We start from the raw sequence: 27,330 nt of genomic DNA on the forward strand, positions 1-27,330 counted from the left end.
TATACAGAAAGACTCCGGGAGGGATCTGGGAGTGGCCAGTAAGCTGGAGTGAATAGAACTCCTGGGACCTGGACCTTGTGGCCAAGGGAGAATGGAGCCTTAAGGGTGGGAAATGACCAGGGGCCATACATAGGGAGGTAAAACAATGGAGGGGAGATTTGGGTGTAGCCACAATGAAAGGCCAGTTGTTGGGATTATAGCCTCAGGTGAAAGCCAGAGATTTGGCCATGTGGGAAAGAAAGTCCAGGGTTTTTCCTTTCTGGGGCCCAGATCCCAACCCCATCATTCCCCCCTCAAACAAATGGGACCCAAATTCTTTTGGAGTAAGGGGCAGAAGGTCTTGGCTTCTGAAACTGCTTCCTGCTGGCAAGGGGTTCCCTGCCTCCAGGGGGTCCCAAAGAGGAGGCTGACTGGAACTGAGCACAGGCTGCATCCAGGGAACGATGGGGGACATTGGCTGGTACTCGCTGTTTGCCACCAACTGTAGGTGAATGGCCCATAGTCCAAGTTTGGAGGCTAGCTTCATTACCTTGAGCAGGATGTGCTGAACCTGGGTGATGCTTCCAGGCAAAGGTTGCCCTAGGGCCCAAGGCCATTGCCAGGGGGGCCCCACGCTGCTGCCCCTTCCCCCTCCTTCCTTTTTCAGGTGGGGGAGGGCAAAATAAAAGGTGTTTCAGAACTCCCTGATGATCAATAACAAAACCTCCAAGATGTGCCAAGATATTTTTAATTGTTCTAACTTTCCCTGTAACCTCCATGAAGGAGGATTCAGAGGTGCAGAAGGAAGGGAGTAAGTAAGCCTCATGGAACCAAAAAGCAACTGCAGTTTTCCCCAATTCCCTAGTGCCGAGGGAATTAACAGAGCATACGCTTCAGGATAGGGCATCCCGTCCTTGTCCTCTATGCTACGAAAGGTGCACCGAGGTCCATGGCCTTGAACCGACCTAGTGGACCGAGAGCCTGAGAGCATCAGGCCGAGTGCGAGACAGCCTGTAACTGTCTGCCTGAAAAGCATCTCCAAGCCTTGGTGCTTGGAGAGCAACCCCAACTGCAGAGCAAGAGAGGGAGGGAGAGGAGGCTTACATGCCTTCCAGTCTTGGCTGGAGAAGAACTTGGGGTTAGGCAGTTTCCCCGTATGGGCCACCAGAATGATGTGGTTTAGGAGTTCAGGGGTCCTGGGACCCCAAAATCACAACACGCGGATCCTGCCCGAAAGAATTCGGCCCAAGCCTTCTTTCAGCCAAAGACAAGGTTTATTAGAACATCTGTCATATTGGGCAGACTCTTAAGGAGTCTGATTATGGGTAAGCAGCGGCTAGATTATAAGAATCTAAGCCATAGCTAGATTTTAGGAATCTAAGCTGTGGCTAGATTATAAGAATCTGAGCCTGTTACAGTAATTTTCAAAGAACCTATAAAACTTTTACTGCAGAGAGTTTCTTTAGCATGTCCAACTTACATTCTTAGTATAACTTCCTATAGAGGTTACTATCGATATTTAATGACGTTACTATCAATATTTACTTACATTGATATATATATATATATATATATATATTTTTTTTTTTTTAGGCAATTGGGGTTAAATGACTTGCCGAAGGTGACACAGCTAGTAAGTGTCAAGTGTTTGGTCTGAGGCTGGATTTGAACTCAGGTCCTCCTGACTTGAGGGCCAGTGCTCTATCCACTGCGCCACCTACCTGCCCCCACTTACATTGATTTCTAACAGAACATTTACTATGTCAGAACACAGGGTTCACAAGGTTTTAAAATAGTAAATAAATTGTTTATCTTAGAAAAGCTAAAACCACCAAAAATGATGTGAACAGGCTTCATGGATCTTAGGAATAGCTATTTTTGGAGACAAAAAAGTATCATTTCAAAATGTTCTTTTTTGCTAGCTGTGTGACCCTGGGCAAGTCACTTGACCCCAATTGCCTAAAAATAAAAAAAAAATTGTTCTTTTAACTTGGTTATTTATCGCTTTTCTGCCTTTTAAGAAGTCACAAAAGTTATACTGTTATTTCATTTGTGATGTCTTTTCTCATTATTTATAGCTATTTATATTCCAAATAATTTTTATTAGAGCAAATTCCAAGTATGTCATATATACTCTGTTGTGAATGATGTACTTTTTTGCAAATATTAATGTGTTCATGAACAAAACATTGATTTTTAACACCTTATTTAAAAACCTTTAAGAAGTATGGCTCAATTTTCTCTTAAAACAGGAGCTCTTAAACTTTTTTATCATGAGCCTCTTTGACAATCTGGTGAAAAAGATCTTGTCTCAAAATAATGGGTTTAAATGAATGAAATTAACATAGATGCAAAGAAAATCAATTATACTGAACTTCATTTATCAAAATATATTTTTTTAAAAACCCAAGTTCATAGACCCCATGTTAATATCCTGTGGACCTAAACCAATGTAATGTGATTCCTTGAGGATTTCTTGTTTTCTCCACCATGAGATTTTGAACTCCTTGAGGGCAGGGACTATTTTTTGCCTTTCTTTATATCCTCAGTGTTTGTTGAAGTGCACTTAGTAGGCCCATAATAAATGCTTGCCAAGTTGACTAGAAAATTTAGTCTTTTTCCTGATACATCAATGCAATTTTTTCCCTGTGTGTGGGTTTGGTTTTTTTGTTTTGTTTTTGGTGAGGTAATCAGAGTTAAGTGACTTGCCCAGGTCACACAGCTAGTAAGTGTCAAGTGTCTGAAGTTGGATTTGAACTCAGGTCCTTCTGACTCCAAGACCGGAGCTCTATCCACTGTGCCACCTAGCTGCCCCTTTTCCCTGTGTTGTAAAGAGTTTGTTATTGCACTCTGCAACGTAGGAAAGAAAGAATTTAATTGAATATTAATCTGATGAATAAAATACTGTCATTGGAATAACAGGCTCACTAATGAAGGCAGAAAATTGCATCTTTTTTAGAAGTTCATTGTCACCATTTGCCCTGTTATGCTCTTCCTAAAGTAGAAACTCCATTTTCCAATTAAAATCTTTCTTTTTCTAGTCCCAGCCTAAGTTTCCAAACTTACGCTCCCATGCTTGACACATATCGTCAAGCCAAACTGGCCTGCTTTCTGCTTTTCATGTGCTACTTTCCATCTCTTGTCTGCATTTTTGCACAGGTTGTTCCTCATGCTTGAAATGCACTATCTCCATCCTTCTGAATCTTAAGACTCCCTAGCTTCCTTAAGTATCCAAATCAAGGGCCACTTTCTACATGAGCTCTTTTCTGATACCCCGTCCCAAATGACTGTCATTCATGAGAACCCCAAAATGTAAAGTAGTTTTAGAAAGAAATGTATTAGGTCACTTGGTAGCAGAGACTAAGCCAGAAAAAAGGTGTTGGCTCCTTCTTGTCCAGGCTCTGGAAGGTTTACATCCTATAGGGTTTAGACAAGGAGACCTGCTCAAGAACTGCTGGAGAAGTCAGCTTAAAAGCAGGATAGATTGAGGTGGATGTCAGTAAATATAAATATTCAATATAATTTGGGTGAAGCCCAAACACAAGGGAACCCAAATACAAGCTTGAGTGGACCCAAAACGTAATGTTTGGTGTGGATCGTGGATCCAGGATCTGAGGGAAACTAAAATTCCTTATCACTCTCTCCAGTATTCCTGAAGTTACTGAGGTCTGGATAACATTCTGAATTCAAACAATTTCTAGTCACATAAAGTTACATTTAAGCGATATAATAATTTAAAAGTTTTCTGAACGTTATTTTCCACATTACCTTGTTATTTAATTTATATTTTGTGTTTACTGATGGGATATATATTGTTTCCCCTGGTAAAACACAAGCCCCTTGAAGACAAGGACTATTTCATTCTTGTGGTTATGTGCCCATTGCCATAACAGTGCATGGCAGGTAGTAGTCACTTTACACATGTTTATTAAATAAATTAGAACAAAATTCTTTGTTTTCCTAGGTTTATTTTAGAAAGAAGTAATTATTTAGTTTATTCCCATGTTTTAGGTGGCACAGTAGTTATATCACAGTAAAATTTTATTATGAAGTGCTTATTATACCAAAAATATTTTAGATGAGACATTGTACCCCTTAAAATTGTGGGAAATTTTAAAAGTGGGTGTTTTCCTTAATCTTTAACAACATATTGTATGTTGCTGTGGCTGAAAATTATACAATTTGCTTTTGTAGCTTATGACATACAATACGAAATTGTTGTTCTGTTGTTTCTTTAACACAATTTTAACCTGCTTTCCCCTTTAAAAGAGAGGATCTCTGAGGCATCTAGGTGCTACAGTGGATAGAGCACCAACTTTGGAGCCAGGAGGATGTGAGTTCAAATCCAGCCTCAGACACTAGTTGTGTGACCCTGGGCAAATCACTTAACCCCGATTGCCTCCAAAAATAAAATAAAAGAAAGGATCTCTTATAGACATTTTGATCCAATATTTTTAAAGGAGGGTACGTAAGTAGAAAGTACTAATTTGTTTTTCTCTTTACTAGTCTGGGAAATAATCAGGTGTGTGGGCTTATGGTCTTGTAAGAAAAGCAGCAGAATTCTCTGGATGATGTCTTGCAGCATTAGAACCAAGTACCTAAATATTTGTTCAGATACTACTAGGACTACAGCTTTATGCTATGATTCCCTTAGAATAAAAAAAAAACAATCAGCTTTCCTTTTGCCAGTTTTAATACAAATCTTCCTTATCCAACACCTGTTAAGTATTCCGCTTGAACTTTTTTTGTCTAGGGCGAGCAGATGTGCATTGGCTGGAAAATTCCTCTACAAGTGTCTCTTCCCTTTTTCTTGAGACTTGGCTCCACTTTTAAGGGAGGAAGATCCAAAGCAGTTTGAGAATCTCCATGCTCCATTTTTCACAAGGAACATTTTTCTTCTGCCTAACTGCCACCTCTCATCTTCTTTCCTGTCCATGAGATACATAATTTGAAGGGTATTTCTTTAAACAATTTTTATTTACTTTTCAAATATAGATCTTGCCTTTCAACCCTTTAGAGCCTTCCTTTGTAATAAGGAATCACAAAGAAAGAAAAATGCAGTTTAGTACACTAAGCAACATTTCAGTTGTGTTTGAGAGTAAGTGCAGGATTTCACACCATAGTTCCTCAATCTCTGCAAAGAAGGAGGGATTCCTCAAAGAGCCTTTATTAAAACATAAAGGAAGAAACCATTTAAACAGTACTTTCATATTTCATTTAAAGATCAAGCTCAATTTTAACCTACCGGTTTGATAATTTTAGGGGAATGTTTCCTTATAAACATTTGGTGGGGGTGAGGAAGGAGTGTAGGTTTGAGGAGTAAGAAGGCTTTATAGTTCCATTGAGTGCTAGTTGGGAGTTAATTACAAGGCTTCTCAAGGAATCAGGACTATTGTATAATGCTGGATGGTACAAAGACAACATCATTTTGTTTTTAAGTAGTCTTTAGCTGAGTGGAAACAGTATTGTATAGTGTCTCAGACTGATTTGAATTTTGGCAAAGCGCTAAGTGATTTATAATCCAATTTCAGCTTTTCATCTGTATTAATAGTATTTTCATGATGAGTGCCATATGGCTCATGTATGCTCTTCTAATACATTGTTTCTAACAGGAGAAAAGTACTTTATTTTAGTTTCTAAATGCAATACCCATTTTCTTGTTCTTAGTGTTAAATGCCCTCGTTCTGAGATGGTATCTCTGTTAAGCTTTAGAGTCTTTTCTTATTCTTTCTTCACTTTTATGCTTCAAACAAAAATCATGAAAATTCTAGTTAATAGAAATACTCATTTTAATTTGCATAGCAGGTAAAGTTCATTTTCAGTTGGTTAATCCTCAGAGCTTTTGTGATGCTATACATTCATTTGCAAAATATGAAAACTATTTTTAAATACACATAAGTTTTAAAACATATAGTATATAGGGGTATACTATATATATACTATGTGTATATATATATATATACACCTATAACTATAGGGGTAGTATATTTTTGTTTTCACTTTAAGTGGGTTTTTAATTTACCAATTATTCATTACTTAATAAGAAAGTTTTCAGATATTACTGTATCCTAGAATCATATTGCTAAAGTACATTAAGGCTCCTCTGTCCATTGCTTTGGTACATTGCTTAGTTTAAAAACAACAACGATCACCAAACAGTGGACTGTAAGCTTCTTGGGGGGCAGGTTCTATGTCTTTTTCATCTTTATGATCTTCAAAGTATCTAGCACAGTGCCTCGTATATAGTAGAACTCCAATAAATAGTTGTTGAATATTTAAAGTTATTGAAGATCTGTCGAATGGAAGGATTAGATTTGAACTGTTTGATACTTGAGGGCAGAATCTAGAACATGTAGAAGTTGTAAAGGAGTAAATTTAGGCTTGATGTCAAGAAAAAATTCCTCATGCGTACTGTTGTCTAGAAGTAGAATGGGTATGTATTCTCAAGAGGTGGTAGGCTGCCATTGGAGATCTAAAAGTAGACGCTGGATCACTCCTTACTGTGTGTATGTTAGAGAGGTTAGGGATTGGACTAAGATAGCCACAGAAATCCCTTTCATCTCTAAAGTTATGCTAGTTTGTGAAGACTAAGTGAGTTAATCAGTGATTGAACTGAATTGAGTTTAAGGGATAATCTAGTTAAGTACAGTTCTCAGAACTGAAGCAGGATTTGACCTTAAATAGTGTTTACTAACCATCTTCACTACATGATACACTCTTAGATGTCTTTACTGTCTATAGCATCCATTTAACCATACCTCAAACCTGCATCTTTACATCTTTTCCATAAGGAATTACTTTCTCCTATTAGTTACTTTACAAAATGTCTTGCTAAAATCTAAGTAGGAGGCAGCTAGGTGGCTCAGTGGATCAAGTGCTGGGCCTAGAGTCAGGAATACCTGAATTCAAATTGGCCTCAAACACTTAACTACCTGTGTGATTCTGGGCAAGTCATTTAACCCTGTTTGGCTCATTTTCCTCATTTGTAAAATGAGCTGGAGAAGGAAATGGCAAACTACTCTAGTATCTTTGCCAAGATTGTCATGCTATGGTCCGTGGGGTTGTGAAGAATCAGTTATGACTGAATAACTAAACAATAACAACAAAATTAAGTAAATTACTACATTATTCTCCGAACATACCAGTTTAATAATTCTATCAAAACAGCAAATAAGGAAAGTATAATGCAACCTATTCTTTAAAGAAAAAATCATTTTGTTGATTTCTTTAGGCTATATTTATATCACAGTAATTTCATATTCTACTCCATTGAACCATTCTTGGTGACAAATAAAAACAAGAAAAAATGTGATATAGTGGCTATGTCTGACATCCATCAATATCTCTCTCTCACATATTCTCTATCATTTGTTTAGTTAAGCATTCTCCTCCTAGCTATAGTTCTGATGAGAAAGATAATTTTCTTATTATTTATTTTATTATCTTCTATTTTTTATGGTGTCACCTTTTGTATCCAGGTTGCATATCAATTTTGAGTTGATTATAGCATATGGTTTAAGATATTGGTATAAAACTAATTTCTGATAAACTGCTTTCTAGTTTTCTCAGTAGTTCTTACCAAAAAGAAAGTCTCTCTAAAAATTTATGTTCATGATTTATCAAGTGCTATTCTACTGTTTTTTGGTTGCTTATGCTTCTTGCTTATCTAGTCTGTTCAACCCATCTACTTTTGTATCATTTCTTTTAACCAGGTCCAAGTAATTTTGATGACTACTGCATTATAATGTAGATTGAAATCTAGTCAGACTATACTCCTATACTTTCTAATTATTTCCCTTGATATTCTAGACCTTTTGTTCTTTAAAAAATAAGCTTATTTTATTTTTTAATTGACAAACTAAAAAAAAACTTAATTGATGCCTCCCACTCTGCCCCATTCTATTGAGCAAATTTTTAAAAAGCTAAAAACAGAATAGGTCTAGTCAATGCCTTCTGCATGTTAAACACTGTGGATATAAGGAAAAGCAAAAAATAGTCCCTGCCCTCAAGGAGCTCACAATCTGATGGTGGAGAAAACAAGCAAATAACTAAGTATAGACAAGATATAGACAGGATAAATTAGAGATAGTCTTAGAGGGAGGCCACTAAAATTGAGGAAGATTGGGAAAGGCTTCTTGAAGAAAATTAGATCTGTAGCTGGGATCAGAAAGTCAGGAAAGCCAGGAGGTAGAGATGAAAAAGTTGAGAATTCCAGGCATGGGGGACAGCCAGTGAAAATGCACCAAAGCTGGGAGATAGAGTGGTCTCTGTGAGGAACAGCAAGGAAGCCAGTGTCTCTGGATCACAGAGTCCAGTAGAAATAGCAAAGTGTAAAAAGACTGGAAAGATAGGACTGGACCAAGTTAAAGGGCATTGAAAGCTAAACAGAGTATCTTTTTTTTGGTCCTGAAGGTAATAAGGAGCCACTGGAATTTGAGTAGGGGTATGATTTGGCCAAGCCTGTACTTTAGGAAGATCACTTTGACAGCTGAATAGAAAATGGACTGGAGAGGGGAGGGCTTTGAGGCAGAGAGGCCATCTAGAAGGCTATATTGCAGTATTCCAGATGAGAGATGATAAGGACCTGCACCAGAGTGGTAGCTGTGTCAGAGGAGAGAAGGGGGATGTAAAAAGATGTTGTGAAAGTAGAATTGACAGGACTTGGCAATGGATTGGATATGGGGGGAGGATGGTTAGTGAGAGAACAAGAGGTTGAAAATGACATCTAGGTTTTAAGCCTGCGTGACTGGGAGGATGGTGGTATCCTCAACAGTAACAGAGAAATTAGAAAGAGGGGAGTGTTTTGAGGAAAACACAGTAAGTTTTATTTTGGACATGTTTAGGAGGTCAGGAGAGAGGTTAGGTCAAAGTAAATAGATCCGACAGTTCCTGAATACATAGTTTATAGTCAAGCAAAACAAAATCTTACATTAGCCATGTCTGAAAATGTATTTCTGCATTTTAAGTTCTTCATCTCTCTGTCAAGAGGTTAGTGGGTTATTTCATCTTTATTCCTTTGATTTATCATGGTCTTAATCAGAATTCTAAAGCTGGTCAAAGTTGTTTTTCTCCAAAATGTTATTGTTACATAAGTTATTCTATTTCCACCCATTTCACTATATATCATCCGTTCATAGAGGTCTTCCCAATGTCCCCTGAAATTGTCCATTTCATGATTTCTTATGGTATAATATTCCATTACATTTTTAAAAATAGTGTCAACTCATTTTAGTGGTTACAGCTTTGTAATATAGTTTGAGATCTGCTACTGATAGACCTTCCTTCTCATTGTTTTTCATTATTAGTCTTGACCTTTTTTGCTTCTATGAATTTCATTATTATTTTTTCAGAAATTTGGTTGATGTAGTAAATTTATATAGAAGTATGTAAGTAAATTTTTTAGGTTGTGTTGTGATTTTTATTATATTGGCTCAACCTATCCATGAGCAATTAATGTTTTTCCAATTATATGGGTTTGTTTTTATTTCTACAAATGGTATTTTATAGTTTGATTCATATAGTCTCAGTGTGAATCTTGATAGATATACTCCCAACTGTCTTAAAGCTTATTTAATTATTTTGAATTGAATTTTCATTTTTAGCTCTTTCTGCTAGGATTTGTTGCTTATATAGAGGAATGTTGATGGTTTGTTTTGATTTATTATATCGTACAACTTTGTTGAAGTTATCATTTCAAGTCATTCCTAGATGACTCTAGAGTTTTCTAAGTGCACCATAATATCGTTGACACGAGTTTTGAATTTAATTTTTCTTTGCCTATGATTATTCCTTCAATTTCTTTTTATTATCTTATTGTTTAGCTGATATTTCTGTCACTAGATTACAAAATAATGGCGATGGTAGGCATCCTTCTTTTTGTTCAGTAGTTTTTCAGTAGTGTCTGAATCTTTGTGACCCCATTTGGGGTTTTCTTGGCAAAGATGGGACAGTCTGGTGGTAATGTGTAGGGTGGAGGATGGATCAGAGTAAAGAAGCACATCGGTGGGGTATTGTTATAGCCCGAGCTGTAGCTTGGGTAGGAGCAATAGCAGTGGGAAGAAAGAGGGAGGGACGGAGATGAGAAACATTCCAAAGAATCAGGGAATGTGATTGCCTCAGTTTGGGAGAGTGCTTTACACTTTCCCAAATGCTTTTGTATCCATTATGTCATTTGATCCCCTTGAGCACCCATCTTATGAGTTGTTTGAATAACTACATATCATATATAGTTGTGGTGTACTCTAGCATAGCATTCTACATATCACCTATATATGAAGCCTGATACTTTCCCAGATACTTTCATATCAGGTATTACGGTATGCTTTTTTAAAAAGTGTAGCCATTTTAAAATGTAGCATGTTGACAATGATTTTTAAGTCATTGCTTATATAACTTTTGAAAATTTATTATCAGGCCAGTGGTGTCCGAGTCTGCATAAAACTATGCTTCGAAGTATTCTGGGAAAAACCTTTCGACTTCTTGGCTATACTCTTCAGTATGGCTGCATAGCTCATTGTGCCTTTGAATACGTTGGTGGTGTTGTCATGGTAAGTTTTGAATATTCAATAACAGTGACACTGATAAACATTTAAGTTTTGGTAAAAGATCTGTATTTGTAACCATTCACTAGTTAGTCAAAACAAGCAGTTTGAAATATAAAATATCCTTAGATTCTGGGGTTAGATGAAGGTATGACTATGTAATTTTAATTGATGTTTAAAAAAATAAGATTTTTTTATTACTTAGTCTGATCCATTATCCATTAAGCTTTGTATTTTATTTCCAACAGGCATAAGGACCTGTTGCAAGAGGGCACAGCTATGTTACCGAGAATTATTATTATAAAGTTAGGGACTTGTCCCCTATCCTGATAGTTTCCTCAATAACAATATGGATTAATCGAACATAATTTTTCTAACATTTTGTGACACAAAGAAATCTATAAATGAGCATGCTTTTTACTCCCATTTCTGCACTGTACATTGCTACCATTACGAAGCAGCCTCTCCTTTTAAAGTTGTTAATCCATCCCTCTTTATCACTTGATTCATTTCATGGAGCCATCTACCCACTTCGAGGTGAGAGCCTTTTTCCAGGTGCTGAGCACCTGGCTCAGCATCCTCCTCCCGCTCCAAATTGCTCCCCTCACACCTGAAAGATTTAATGAACATGTTGGTGTCCCCTTGAACATGCTGATACACTAATTCACCAAGCTCCCCAGCGCCAGCGGTGATGACTTTTACTTGACTTCAGGCATGTGTGAAGATGGTCATATGTTTGTTCCTACCAACACTATAGCTGCTCTGCCTCCATGACACTGAATTTTTAAGAATTCCTTTGATCACGACCTCTGTTGTGTCCATCTCTCCCTCTGCTTTGCTCCTAAACCCATTTCTCATCTTCACGATTACTTCCAGTCAGTCTGTCCCTCTCTCTTCTCTTGGTACATTAACTTTGCTCTGACTTCACTGTCCTGTCTTCATCATCTTGACTCTGCAGGTGACCATTTCAACACCGTACCAACTTCTACCCTTTAACCTCTTTGCCCTTTCTCCTTTTACCAAACGTGCTTTGCTAAATTGCAGTCCTTGGGTATCACCATTAAACATTCACTTTCTCTCTTCCCACTCAACGTACTGAAGAAAGTCATAAAACCATGCTGACTAGGTTCAGCACAGATCTTTATTATCTAATATCAACTACCTGGATTAGGAGGTGAAACTGTACTTCTTTCTGATTGACCACCACAGTCTTCACTGAAGTCATTCCAAATCTCCTGTCTCTGAAATCCTACTGTCCTTCTCCTTCTCAGCAGGGGCCCTTGCTTCCTACTTTATTGAGAAAACAAGCCACCCATCCTGATCCTTTTCTCTCCTATTTTGTGCCTTCTTACCATGAAGGATGACCCCTTCATCATCCCCTGGTCTCTCCTTCTGTGTTCCAGTTTTTGATGAAGAGTCTACCTTTCTCACAAAAGCCAGCTCTTCTCCCTGGTCTTGTTTGTCCCTTCAATCATCACTTGCAATTGGCAGTCTCTTTTATTTTAATGTAGTCTTTCTTCCTGTCTACAGTCTACCTAAGTCTCTTGTATCCTTTGCAAACATTCACTTAATCCTGCTATCCCCAGTCAAATTCCCTAAAAGGTCACATATTTGTTAGCCCCGTTGCTTCACCTTTTACTCACTTTCCAACTCCCAAGAATATGGTGTCTGCCCCATCCCTCAGCTGAACTGATCTCTCCAAGGTTAGGAAGGCTGTTTTAATTGTTCTGCATTCTTTTCTTAGCCCTCATTTTACTTGACCTCTCTACAGCTTCTGAGATTATTGACCATCCTTTCTCCCTGATACCTTCTTCTCCCCTGACTTCTGTGACACTGATCTCTCTGAGTCATTCTCCTGGTTTGTCTGTGCTCATACTTCTTTGCAGAATCATCCTCCTGTTTCTGCTTGCTGAGTTTTGGCATCCCCAAAAGTTCTGTTCCCAGCCCTTTTCTTTTCTCTCTATACTCTCTCCATGATCCCTGTCAGCTTTCATGAATCTAAATATCATCTATGCAGATGACTCTCACATCTATATATACAACTTTATTCTCTTTCTTGAAACTTCAGGTCCATATTACCAAATGTTTGTTGGAAATTTCTAATCATATGCATCTTAAACTCTCCATTTCCAAAATTGGATTCATTATATTAAACCTCCAAACCTATTCTTAGTCTAATTTCCCCCTTTCTGTTGAGGGTACCACTATTCTTCAGGCACTTAGGATCACAACCTTGGAATCATTTACCTTTTCCCTCTTCTTCACCCTTCTCCCCCATGTTCAGTTATTTGCAAAGTCTTACTGTTTCTGCCATCACATCTGTATCATGTTTTCTTTCCCTAGCCATAATCTTAGTTCATATTTTCATAACCTCATCTACACCATTGCAGTAACCTTCAAATTGGCATTCTCATTCCAGGCTCTCTCTTGTGCAATTCATCTTCCACACTTTTGCCAAATTCATATTTCTGAAACATAATCTAACCACGTGAAACTCTTATAAAGATCCTCACTGTCTCAATATTTCTTTTAGGATAAAAAATCCTTAGTCTGGCTTTTAAAGCCCTTCGTAATCTGCCCTTCGTAATCTGTCTCCCATCTTTTCAGTCTCATTTCACATTATTCTGCATTACAGTCAAACTAGCTTATACCAGCCATTAATTACTTGTACATTATGTTCCATTTTCTGACTCCATCCCTTTAAGCAAGGTGTCTTCCATTTCTGGAACAAATTCTCTCCTCACTTCTATCTTCGACCTCTTTGAATCCCTTCCTTTCAAAGCCCAGCTCAGGTGCCACCTCCTACACAAGGCCTTTTATGAGCCCCCTGGTCATTAGTGTTCTCTATGTCTTGAAATTACTTTATGTATTTGTGTATCCTTCATGTTTGCTTATCTATGCATAGTCCAGGCAACAGACTAAGTCTGCTTTCTGAGGAACTTCTAAGCTAAGTTCAGAGCTTCATCCTCTGTTGAATGGCCTCTTGGTGATGAAGGTTTTGGCTATGGTGACCCAGGATAGAAAGAAAAATATGAAATGGGCCTATGACCTTCCACTCTTGCAGCTATAGTGGCTATGTATGTAGCGGAAAGTGGATCAGACCATTAGAAATCACATAAGTTTCAACTTAGTCAGTAGTGTTCCACTCTTTGTCCAATCCCCAATAGATGATGTTATCTGAATGGAAAGATGGTTTGCAGAAGCAAATAAAGAATTGTTGAAGTCATTTTTGTGGTGTGCTCCAAAGTAGCAAGAAACACAATTTCATGGGACATTTGGTCATCTCGAATTGGTAGTGTTCATGATCAGCTTTTGCAAAAATATCACCATGAAAGTAATTGTAGCTTATGAACTAACATTCATTTCAAAGGAGAAAGAGGTAAAGAAACTCTGAGAAGAATTCCAAGACCTTGTACATTATATCAACATATACTCTGATAGCTGGTGATTTTAATCCAGAAGTCCACCATCTCTTTGCTGTTAGATCCTTCACCATCAAATTCTCTGTATTTGTACCTGGTCACTACATTGATCAACATCTTTCTGAAGATTGAAGTCTTTCAGTATTGTTTTCCTTTACATTAGTGTGGACATTGCATAAATTATTCTCCTAGTTTTGCTTATTTAAGTCTGCATCAATAACTTTAAATCTTGCCAGTGTCTCAGTATTCTTCATATTTGCAGTTTCTTATGGTGTAATAATTGAACACTTTCTTCAAGAGAAAAATTGGAAAGTTCTGTGCAGTACCAAATAATATCCCACAACAAAATGAAATGAATTAAATGTTAACAAATGGGTAAACACTCATTTTTGATGTAGGGATGATTCCCAAGTCAACTGTCTGTAGATAGAACACTGACTATATTATTAGAAAAGAGATAAAAATTAATATAATATTTTTAAAAAGAATAAAAATAAAATTAAAAGACATGATATGCAATCAAAACAACTACATCTTGACCTATTTAAACAAGTTATTGATGATGAAAAGTGGGATATGGATGGGATAGATGAAGATAGATAATAGAATATTTTCATAAAGATTTAGCTGTTGTAAATCAATCTATATAAAAAAGGAGACCAAGAAAGGCCAAAAGAAGTGTTTTAGTCAGCGAATACCTGACTTATAAACCAAGAAAAAAGATATGTCAACCTAGGACAACACTGTTTCAGAATATGTTATCACTTGTAAAATCTTGTAGAGATCAGTGATGAAAAATTGGAAACAGCATTGCTTCTTAAAACAGAGAAAAACAGTAAAGTGTAAAACCAGTTTAAAGAAATTGTGGCAGGAGAAAAAACTAAACAAACTTTTGCCAAGGGCATTTAAGTATAAAAATAGAAGAGGAACAATAAACCCGAGAAAAATGGAAAAAATGCACAAATTCTTGAAACAATTTTTCCACTATCAAGGACTGGGGAACAACTAGAGGAAATTAGAGACAGTTATTTGTCACAGTGGATAGAGTGCTTGGCCTGAAGTCAGGAAGACCTGATTTCAAATATGGCTTTATTTACACGCTGTGTGACCCTTGGTGATTCATTTAAATCTGTTTGCCTCAGTTTCCTCAACAGTAAAATGAAAATAATAACAGCACCTCCCTCCTAGGGTTGTGAAGATTAAATGAGATATTTATAAAGCGCTTAGCACAGTGCCTAGCACACAGCAGGTGCTCTATAAATGCTTGTTCCTTTCCTCTCCTAACTATGCCTGGTGTTTGTTATCACACTTCTGGATATGCCTGTACAATTAGAAATGGCACCAGGGAAAGGAAAGCTTCTGAATTAGACCAAGTGTATATAGAGGAGTTTTGTGCCAGAGATGACACCATTGTGAGGGTATTGAGAGCTCAATTTGCAAGTTATCTGAAGGAGGGGAAATTATAAAACAAATGGAAAAAAGTCTTAGTCCTCCCTACCCCCAAAAAGTGATCAAAAGAACATCAGCACTACTGATCTCTATGTCTACTTTCCTGTCTATACAGAATGTTTGTGCAAATTACTGACATGTGCATTGGAAGCATCCTCAGTGAGGGTATTAGAAGCTTTTGCCAACCCTTCTTAATTCTAGTGCCTTTATTTTATTCATTTGATATTTATCCTGTAAAGCTTATTTGTATATATTTGTTTATTGTCTTCTGCCATTAGATTGTGAGCTCCTGGAGGGCAAGGACTATCTACCTCTTTTTATGTCTCCAGTGATTGGTGCAGTGCTTAGCATATAATAGTCACTTGATAAATGTTGGTTAATTATTAGTGAGAAACAAATGGGCTTTTTCAAGTGATATTCTAAAGTAGACCATATCTGTATGCTCATACAAGTGACTGAAAGATATTAAGAATACAACATCCCACTGTTGCTTATTGTTGATTATATCCCAGCATTTGATTTGGTGGAGCAGAATACCACCTTGAAGGCTGTCCTCCAACAAAGGGTCTCCCATGAAAACATCAAAGTTATTCATGGTTCCATGAAAGTTGTAGCATGACCTTTTTGACAGTCTTCTGATCATTAACATCTAGGGTGGCATAAAACAAAGGGCTGTATTCCATTATAATGGAAGAGATCCAGCACAGAATTCCAGGTCAAAGAGGGATACTTTGTAGATGATGAAGTCCTTCAGATGTTCCTGTTTGTGGATGACACCATGCTTGTTGCATTGAGTCCCAGGATAAAAACTGCAAGATATCTCTAGGAAAAGATCTGTATCTAATCAATATTATCTCCAAAGCTTTTAGTACCATGTCTGGGACATAGGTGCTTAATAGTGCTTATCTCTTTCCTTCTCCTTTGAAGATTAAATGAGATATTTATAAATATCTCATTTAATCCCCACCTGCAAAGGAAAAACAAAGCAAATCATGTATGCCTTTTGTCCACATTGACTTGCAATTTAGATTGACACCTTAGGGGTCTTGTCCATTTATACTGGGTACCTAAGGTTTCTTCCAGCCCCCAGTCTATGATCCTGATCCTGTGGTCTTAGATGCTACAAACATATAATAAGTTGAACCTAAAATGAATAGGAGAGTAAGGTAGGCTATGCTCAGGCAATTTATAAAGCTCTTTTAGTGACCCCAATCTTCTCCTAGAAACAAAAGCTTCTCTCTTTTTTGGGGGGGTGGGGGGCAATTGGGGTTAAGTGACTTGCCCAGGGTCACACAGCTAGTTAGTATCAAATGTTTGGTCTGAGGCTGGATTTGAATTCAGATCCTTCTGACTTCAGGGCCGGTGCTCCATTCACTGTGCCACCTAGCTGCCCCCGAAAAGCTTCTCTTTTTAATACCAATGTGCTCCCACTGTCATTGCATGACTGGGAATCATAGAATACCCCAGTCTCCAAGAACTAAAAGTGTATCACACCAAAGGTAATGTACAGGCCCATGACCAGGGGAAGCAGGCTGAAGCACATGACACACAAGGACCCGTGAAGAACGGGAATAAACAATATTTTTAAATAAATATATGATTATAAAAGACAATGGGATTATCCTGCACGAGGATGAGGACATCTCTTATCTGCTACTGGTATCCTTGTGATAGGAGGAGAAAGCATATTGGGTAGCCCTCTGCTGTGAACCTGTGGCACAGTGTGGACATGGGTCACACAGCAGGGTGAGCATGGATGAGGTTCAGTTTTGATTAATTGAGAACATACACATTAGTGAGATCACAGATACATTTGAATATTTTGAGTACATATGAGTTTATGAGTTTTGTTCCGGTAGAATATAAGATTCCTGAGGGCAGGAATTGGTTTTTGTCTCTGTATCCCTACATATCCAGTTTCCAGTTGTTACAACGTTTGTCACATCTGTCCCCTTCTCTCTGCTCCTTCAGCCTCTTCCCCGCTTCAGGACCTCATTTCCTCTTGTCTGGTTTATTGCAAGGCCCCCTAATTGATGTCCTTGGCTCAAGTCTTTTCCCTCTTCAGTCCATCCTCCACAAAGCTGCTAGAGTGGACATGCTTAAAGCACAGGTCTGGCCACATCCTTCTCCTCAGAAAACTCCAGTGGCCCCCTCTTGTTTCTAGGTTAAAATGTAAACTTCTATATGTAAAACCATTCACGATCTGGACTATACCTGCCTTTCCAGACATGTTATATATTACTTCCTTTCATCTGTCGGAGTGCAGCCAAGCTGGCCTTCTTACTGTCTGTTACACATGATTCTCCTTCCTTCTTCTGGCTTTCTGCTTTTGCACAGGCCATCTCCCAGTCATTCTTTACTTCTGCCTCTGAAAATCTGTCATTTCCATCAAAACCCAGAATGTGTGCCACTTCCTAGGTAAAGCCCTTCTGAATCCCTCTAGCTATTGGTTTCCCTTCTGCAAATGATTTTATATTTATTTGCCTGTAAGGGTTGTTTCCCCTAGTAGAATGAAATCTTCTTGATATCAGGTACTGTCATTTTTGGCTGTGTATCCCCAGTGGCCAGCACATAGTAAGCACTTAATAAATGTTTGTTGAATTCAATTATAAGTACGTACCCAGTGTGTTATCTTGAGAATTATTTAAAAATAATGAATAGCAAGAGCTTTGGGGGTGTAGGGCTTCTTTAAAAGAATTTTTAAAAATTCATAATTTCTGTTAGATAAATATTTTCTAATTATAAAATTATCTCTTTATAGTGTTCTGGACCATCAATGGAGCCTACAATACAGAGTTCTGACATTGTCTTCGCAGAAAATCTTAGCCGACATTTTTATGCTATCCAAAGGTAAATTTCATTCATGGAATTTTGAAGTGAGAAATTTCTGAAGATTATAATAAGAGGAGGATCAGAGAGTTCATTTAGGCCCTCCTTCATCCAAAGCACGGACCTCTTTTATCCCATCTGACCTCTGCTTCAAGAATTTTTTTTGTTTTGTTTTGTTTTGGTGAGGCAATAGGGATTAAGTGACTTGCCCAGGGTCACACAGCTAGTAAGCGTCAAGTGTCGGAGGCCAGATTTGAACTTAGGTCCTCCTGACTCCCCCAAGAATTCTAGTAACAAGGAACTCACTAACTACTGAGGCAACCCTTTCTATTTGTAGACAGGTCCAATTGTTCTTTAAAGGTAAATTTCTTGTTTGTGGGTTAACCTTTAAAATATTTTCCTTGAAAAGATACGAATTCCTTGTCCACAATAATTGTAGATTCCCCACGTAATTCTCATGGCCTTTTTTACTTTGATGTTCGTGATTTACTTGAGCTTTTTTTTAGTGTGGGGATTTCAGTTCCTTATAGAGAGAATATGGGTGTCTAGTGTAGGCAGAGGAATCTATTCTGTAATGCATATACATATATGTGTAGTGTATGGGTCAGTATTTTATATGTTGTATATGTGTGTGTGTAAATATATATGCATATGTACACAATTACTGTTCTTTGTGTGTTCCCCATTCTTTTGCACTTGTGTAAGTCTGAACTGACCTTCAGTCTCCACCTCACACGTTACTCTCCCATGAAGCCACCTCATATTCCTCCAGCCCACACAGATCTCTCACTCATAATCTCCCATAATGGAGGTGGAAATGATAATTCATTTAGGTATTGCTTTAAGATTTGCAAAATGCTTGTTGTACTCATTTGGTCCTCATGAATCTATGAAATAAATACTGCGGTAATTATTATCCTCATTTTACAAAAGCTGAAATCAAGACTCTGAGAAATTTAGTGATGTTCTTGATCACCCATAGCTGAAAACCGAGGTCTAATTCAGGCCCCAAACTTCTGACTTCAAGGCCCTCCTTCACCTGCTACCCCATACTGCCTGGCAATAATGATAATATTATTTTTAATGAGGTACCACACACCAGTGCCACAATTTAGTATTTAATATTCTCTCGTTTATTGTACTTGAATTTTTTTTTCTCATATCACTCTCCCCAACAAATTTGTACACTTCTTGGAGGCAGGGAGTATGTTACAGAATCTTTTAGCTGTAAGATATATAGAAGACACTAAGTAAAATTTTTTGAATTGACCTCAAATACAGTGTTATTTATTTCTCCAGTGAATGGAACTAAATGTTGACTTGTCTTGCAAACAAACCTGATTGTTCAGCATAACTAAGGCCACTATCTTTGACTTCCTTGAAGGCAGGGTTGATCCTTCTAATTATTCTGTCTGTTCAAAGTAGGAACCCTGTTTACTGGATAGTAGTATGATTCATTTTACATAGCTAATTTTGAGAGGTTTATGGTGGGTTCTTTTTCCATGTTTTATTTCTGAAGATTAGTGTGCGGGTGATATCTCCCAGAAGTGGGGGAAATAACAGATCATGGAGCGCACAGATGTAGGAGGTCCCAGTCATGCCTTTGCTACCACATTAATTGATGACTTCTGACTTTTAAACATGAGACCACATCAGTGTATTTGGGGTAGTTGAAAGAACATTGGATTGGAAGTGAGAAGACCTGGGTTCTAGTCCAAAATCTGCCATTTTGGGGGTATTTGTCCTGCAAAAGTAATTTTTCCTCTGAGTCTCAGTTTCCTGATTGGTAAAATGGGAAAAATAATATTTGCCTACTTCCTAGAGTGGGGTTTATGAAAATCAAAGGAGAACTGGGTGGTGTAGTGGATAGAGCACTGGACCTGGAGTCAGGAAGACCTGACCCTGGACTCAGATACTTACTAGCTGTATGACCCTGGGCAAGTCACTTAATCACAGTCTGCTTGAGTTTATTCAATTCTAAAATATGGATAATAACATCTACCTTCCATTTTTGAGGATCAAGTGAAATAATATTTGCAAAGAGCTTTGTAAACCTTCAAGCACTCTGTAAATACTAGTGATTATTATAAGAAACTGTAAAGTGCTAAGTAAATGTATCACATGTATTGGAGCATAATGTATAGGATGTGCTGGAATCGTATCACTGACATATTTGTGTCTCATAAATAACATTTGGTAAGCATCTTGAAATTTTTCTTAATTTTTCCTTTCAGAGGTGACATTATAATTGCCAAAAGTCCAAGTGATCCTAAATCAAATATTTGTAAAAGAGTAATTGGTTTGGAAGGAGATAAAGTTTTCACGCACAGCCCGTCAGATTACCTTAAAAGCCATAGTTACGTAAGTAATGACACGATTTGTGCTCTACATTGTGTTATGGTTGATTAATAGGAAGTAAACACACCTAAAAAAGAAAGTCGGACTTTAATGTTCCTGATCTAACTAGGAAGGCTTCTTTCTAGCTTGTCCCCATTATAGATAATGCTTGCTGATGGTTTTAGATAGATTTCTCAATTTCTATGTTCTCTAGTGTTTGTTGTTGTTTTTTAAATAGGAATGAGTGTTGTATTTTGTTAAAAGCTTTTTCTGCTTGTTTTGATATAATGATATAATTTCTATTGTTTTTGTTGTTGATATGTTCAATTGTGCTGATAGTTTTTCTAATATTGAACCAGCCCTGAATTCCTGGTATAAATCCCACCAGATCATTATATATGATCCTTGTGATGTATTGCTATAAATTCCTTCCTACCATTTTATTTTAAATTTTTGCATCAATATTCATTAGGCAAATGGGTCTCTTGTTTTCTTTCTCTGTTTTGGCTCTTCCAGGCTCAGCTTATCAGCACCGTAATTTGTGCTGTAAAGGGAATTTGACAGGACTCCTTTTTCACCTATTTTTTGAAATAGTTTATATGGCGTCAGAGTGAATTGTTCTTTAAATGTTTGGTCACATTCACTTGGGAATCCATAATTTGCATTTCTTAAGAAGTTTTAAGCTTGACTGTGATATGACTAGTATGTTTCATATCATTTAAGTTTCAACCACTACATTGATTTATCTTATAAACAGAGTAATCACTCACTTTCTATCTCCTACTTATTTCTAATATTGGAAGCTAAGGGTAATGGCAGATATTACAATGCAAATAAAGGAAGGAGAAATGTCTTGTACGTAATATAGTAAGTGCTCCAGAAATGTTGAATCAATGATGTGATCACTCATTACTTCCTCCCTGCAGCTGTCCATCATGCCAGCCATGGTACATTAGAGGGAGGATAGAGGGTAGTGTCATTCACACATACTCACTCTAGCATGCAAGGCAGCTTACTACAGTAATAATATCTTAAACTCCTTTGGAGTTTTAAATTTCTTCAATTAACCAATCAGTGTGCAATTATTAAGGCCTTATGTACCAGGTATTGTGGCAAGTGCTGAGGATACAATGAAAATACAAAAACAGTCCCTCCTCTCGGGTAGCTTATCCACATTTTAAAGAAGACCACATGTGTATGTACATACCAAGCAGACAGAAGGCAGTCTCAGAGGGGAAGGCACTAGCAGCTCAGGGGACTGGGAGAGGCCACCTACGGAAGACTTAAAAACTGATTCTGAAAGGAAGCCAAGGATTCAAAGAACTGGAGGTTGAGAGGGAGAGCATTCCAGGCCTGGTGACAGCCTGGAACCATGGCATAGGTCCAGGAGCTAGAACATGTAATATCAGGAACAGAGACCAGGCCAGTATGGTAAAATAATAGATTAAAGAGTTAATGGTGAGCACCTTCCGAGGTCAGTATTTGTATGGCTAGATTAATTTACCTTCATAATTATATTGAATTTTGACCCATATGAATGCCGCTTTGCCATTCAGCTGTCACCCTGGGCAAGCCCATTTAGCTTTTCAGTACCCCAGAGAACTAAGGCTATCAGTTACAATAGAGCTGTTGATCTGCATGGGATTGAAATCCTAGGCCTGACAAAGTCATTAGAAGAGCTCCTTACTGAATATTCTAAATTCTTTTGATCGAGTGATTGCTATGCCATTTATTGAGCACCAATGATGAACCCCTATAGTCATTAATATGATTTTTTTTCATCTTCTAGTACTGTTCTCACTGGGCATATAGTAAATGTTAGATGATAAGGATGATAAGGAACCTAGGAGAACAGAAGACCCCCTAAAGAGGGGGATTATCCTCACTAGCAGTTCATTTTCCATCTTCAAAAATACTCTTAAATTTCTCTAAATGTGGCATCCAGCATTATGTGACAATGCTACCATTTCATGGACCCCTTTCCATTCCCAAAGCTCATTTAGTTGGGTTAGGTGCCATCTGTAAACTTTAACGCGCGAAAAACAAGATGGGTGACATAAAACCACTTTTGTTCATGTTTACTTTAGATATTTTGTCTCTCCAAGTATTATTAGAGGGGCATTAGCAGGATTGCGGAGCTCAGTTAAAAGCAGTCTTTGCCGCTAATCAGACAAGACTTACTAAGGAAAGTACAATTTAGATGATTTTGCGTGACCAAAGGGAACTGGTGTGGCAGATGGGAAGTACTCAGTCACAAGATGTTTTAATGAGTGAAAATTAGTGCTTACATTGAGGTCATTATATACTTCCAGAGTATTTAATTTCTTAATGGAAAAATATTGATCTATAGTATTTGAACAATCATCAATCAATGCTTCAAAGGTTACTCTCTTAAAAATGACTACTATCTTTAGTTTAAGATAATTACAAACCATATATTGGGTGTAGTGTTTTTGAATTTTGGATAAATTAGATCTTGTTGCCATTTTGTTACATTGTTTACTAGTCCCTTCATGGGTTCTGGTACATTTATGAATCTAAATAAGATAGCCTGTGTTTAAATTGTCCAATTGTTATTTCTAGCTATTTCTCAAATTTTGTTTTTTAAAGTGGATGAATGTTATAATTAAAGAAAGCAGTGGGGTCTTTGGTGATCAGATATTAATATTGCTTCTGAAAGAAAAGCCTGTGATTTCTGAGTATCTTTTCTTCATGTTTTCCAATCTGGCCTAGTCAGGCTAAAGAAGTTCATGTTGTACCTTTTACAGAACCAATTCAGCAAATAGGTTTCATTAATCAAGCCAATTTATACAAACAGTTCCTCCAAGTTTGGAAGTCTCTGAAGAGATGTCCAGACTGCTAGCTTTCATGCTCCACCTCCTTGGAGTAGGCTTCTGTTTGGCTATCTTAAGCTAACAGTGGTGCTGTCTTTTATTGAAATGGCCTCTTTTCCTTTCTAGTTCAAATTCTTAGTAAATCGTTGTTGCTTATAAGATTGAGATACTACTATTCAGCTGTTGATGGAGTTGTGTTAGAAATCTACTATTCATTAAATATTGCAAAACTACAATGAGTATCAGTATTAAATGTGAATAGACAAAGTTACTGTTGTCCTTCCTTGTTTGTAGCCAGTTCAGAAAATGAAATACCAACACCCTGTTGTCTGGAACCTCGAATATACATTTTAGCATATGAAAGAGATAGCATTGTTCACAAGCTGGCAAAAAATAACCTAAACAGATCCCTACTTAAGAGCAAAAGAACCATTTTACTCATTCCAGAAGCCTAGGGAAAGCAGCACGTTTTTTTTGTTTGGGGAGATTCTGCCACACAGAAACCATGATTTATATTTTACATTAAGGTTTTGGAAACAAGGTAATCCCCAGAAGGATGTTTTTGCTGTGCTTTCCATAAGTTTCTATGGAGTAAGAGCAGTTCTTTCAGTTGGTTGAAGTAGTTTTGGCTACTGAGCTGTGAGCTGAATTTGGGATTATTTAAGAACAAACTTCCTGGTTTGAGTACTTTGCCTCACTTGCCTTCCTATACTAGAGAAACTCTCCAGTCTTCAGCTAGAAGTCAGTAATTTGCTATGAAGTTGCTTAATTTGAAATATCACACAACTTAAAAGAAGTTACCTAATAGGGATAGGTATGTCCCTGATTTGTATAAATTTGATCTGTAGGCAAGTTGAGTTTCAAAACACCATTTATTTAGTTATTAGATAGGAATGTCTGCAAGCTAACGTAGGATACGAAACATAAAACACTGTTCTAATGATGTTGGAGAGAAAGCTAAGCCTCCACTTGAAAGCCTACATGGAGATTTTGAGACAGACTGACCCTATGTACTGTGGCCTAATGAGGGACTTCTAAAATTTCTGCTGATTCTGGCATAGCTCTTCTGGCTCAGCACCTCCCACCATGCCTGGAAGCAGGTATAGGAGGTGTTTAATGAAATAAATGGCTGATCCCTCTCAAGTACCAGAATACAGAAGATGCAGAGATTTTTCTAGCAGACCTAGAATTGAGCTGTCTCCACATAGTAATAGATCTCTGCTGTGACCTTTCCAGACTTGGCAGGGAAAAGTCAAAGCTCGTGCTATTGGAGAAACTTAGAGATCCTTGAATTTGTGTGTCGTAAGAGCCTAGCTTTGACATTTTGCACTTGTGAGGGTGTCTCCCCCTCCTCTGGGGCAGTGTAAAATATGTTTTCATGACAAATGGAGGCTACACAGGAATGCTGTGCTCTAGAGCCAGTCAGTGCATGGAAGAAAAAAGGAAAAGACTGAGGCAGGCACTTACTTCCTGTGTGCTCTGGTTGGTGCTCCCTGACCGTCAGAATGCTACCTGCCCATATCCTTGTACTCCAGAAACTCGAAGCCCTTTTGACTCTGGTACTTAATAGCTGTGAACCATCCAGGGCCCAGTGGTACCTTCTCTAGAGAGGGCCTTTGGGGCTCTAGTCCAGGGTGATCCTTATGGAAAGGGGAGGTAGTGTAGTGGATTGAACACTTGTTCTGGAGCCAGGACTAGTTCCAGCCAGATGTCACTTCTTTCCCAGAGCATCTCCCCTGCTCTCTCCTGCTTCTCTCTTTTCTACTTTTGGAACCATAATCAAATCAGTTCTGTCATTGCTCCTATAAAGATGTGACAGTCTACTCCCTTATGGTTCTCTTCCCCTTCCCTCTGACTTTTCAAACCAGAATATCCTTTCCTGGCTACCATGCCTCTAAATTTGTTGTTTCCCCATTAGAATGTAAGCTCCTTGAAGACACTTCAAATAAGGATTGTCCTTGCTTTAATATTTGTATTCCCTGTGCTTAGCAAATTGAAAGCACTTAATAAATGCTTTTTCATTCATTCATTCAGAAGATAGAGGTTTGAGCACTAGTTCTGACTCTAACTGGGCAAACTGTCCTTTTTTTATTCTTTTCATTTTTAAGAGAGAGAGAGAGAGAGACAAAGAGGAGAAGGGAGAGTGATGGGAAGAAGGGAAGAGAGAAGGAAGAGGAAAAATAATGTATTTTTATACACAAAGCAGAGGATAAAACCAAGATTCTGTATGAAACTGAATTTCATACTGCTTATTTTTAAGTATGTATTAAATTCTACACATTATTTTCAAAACTATCCTGTTTGTATTTCCTTCCAAACATCCTGTTCTCTTCTTTGCATTAAAAAAAAAAATTACAATGGCTTTCTTTTCTTTTTTTTTGCATCATTATTGCTAACTACTGTCTCCCCTTCCTACATCTTCCCATTAAAAACAGAAAGAGGGAGGAGGGAAAAACCTTTTAACAAATAAGCATAATTGAGCAAAATAAATGCATTCAGTAGCCATGTCCATAAAAGTATATCTTTGCACCTTGTATCTAGTTCTTTTCTGTCAGGAGATGGATAACAGATTTTGTAGATACTCTGGATACATCATTACATTGATCAGAATTCTTAAATCTTTTGATGTTGCTTTGCTTTGATGTCTGTATAAATTGTTTTCATTCTGCTCATTTCTCTATATCAGTCCATAATACTTAAGATTCTCCGAAAAATCTTTTATTATTTATTATTGCAAAATAATATTCCATTACTTTCATTACCATAATTTGTTCAGTAATTCCTCAATTGATGGGCACCCCCTTAAATCTAGTTCTTTTCCCTTTATATCCCCCTTTTTAGGATCAGGAAGTTTGTTTTGTTTGTGATTATTCTCTCCTAGCATTTTTCTCTCACCTCCTCCTCTTCTTCATCATCATCATCATTAACCCCCCAACCTCTTCCCTGACCCCATTCTGCATGTTTAACTCTCCTTTGTCCATTTCAGATAGGAGTGAGGTTCATCTGAGGGCCATTCCTCCCAACCCTTCCTCCATGTTTATATACTTTTCTTAAACCCTATTTATAAGAATTACCAGCAACTTATTCCTTTTATCCTCCCCTTTTCTTTCTCCTTTTCAAATGCTGAGAATAGTAACACTCCACCCTTCGCTAGGATATCAGTTTTCTTTTTAATTCACTTGATGCCCTTTGAAGACATTTAGGATCTGAAAAAACACTTGTTTTTTTCTCCCCATTAGATTGTTATATTTATATCACCATATAGCTCTTTCTAGCTGCTCAAATAAATTTACCTTTCCGAATTTCTCTGGACTCTTGTACTTGTATTTCAAAATTCCTACTCAGCACTGAGCTTTTCATTGGGAATGTTTAAAAATACTCTTATTCATTAAAAATCAATTTTCCCTCTTTAGGATTATACTCAACTTTGAAAGTAAATTATTCTTGAATGTGTGAGCCTATATCTTCTCATTTAGCATAGAAACTTCTAGGTCTTGTGCGATGATCTTGACTCTAGTTCCTTGGCACTTGACGTTTTTCTTTCTAGATGCTTGGGGTATTTTTTTTCTTTGACATAGAAGCTCTGGATTTTGACTGTTACAGTCTGGGGACTTTTCCTTTATACATTTCTTCCAAGAGATGATTAGAGGATTCTTCCTATCATTACTTTGCTCCCTGATTCTAATAGATCTGGGAAGTTCTCATTTGTGATTTCTTGAAATAGAGAATCAAAGTTGTTTTTATTATTTTTTTCTTCCTTTGGATTTAGTTATAGGAGCCTAAGCTAGATAGCCCCTATAATAAGACCTTCAGTATTATAAAATCCATTTTTTTAGTAACTATAAAATGTAAAATCAGATTATAAATCCAAAAATAGTAAACTTTTTTTTGTTTGCCTGTGTATTCAGTTTCATAAGTATGATGTTTATATAATACAGG

At 37.4% G+C, this 27,330-nt stretch overlaps 1 protein-coding gene across 5 annotated transcripts in view; it reads left to right on the forward strand.

Annotated features, from left to right (window-relative positions):
* The window catches only part of IMMP1L (inner mitochondrial membrane peptidase subunit 1), a 95,377-nt gene that overhangs the window by 50,749 nt on the left and 17,298 nt on the right, over window positions 1-27,330 (forward strand). For 4 of the 5 annotated variants that reach the window (XM_027837777.1, XM_027837774.1, XM_027837776.1 and 1 more), the window contains 3 exons: window positions 10,393-10,526; window positions 18,153-18,241; window positions 20,455-20,581. In XM_027837777.1, the coding sequence (XP_027693578.1) occupies window positions 10,422-10,526; window positions 18,153-18,241; window positions 20,455-20,581 (321 nt within the window). In that variant the 5' untranslated portion in view covers window positions 10,393-10,421. Of the gene's footprint in view, window positions 1-4,754; window positions 4,935-10,392; window positions 10,527-18,152; window positions 18,242-20,454; window positions 20,582-27,330 lie in introns of those variants that run through there. The other variant, XM_027837778.1, reaches the window with a different exon arrangement.

Source organism: Vombatus ursinus, unplaced genomic scaffold (assembly GCF_900497805.2).
Source record: "Vombatus ursinus unplaced genomic scaffold, bare-nosed wombat genome assembly UNPS02014822.1, whole genome shotgun sequence".
Classification (NCBI taxonomy): Eukaryota; Metazoa; Chordata; class Mammalia; order Diprotodontia; family Vombatidae; genus Vombatus; species Vombatus ursinus.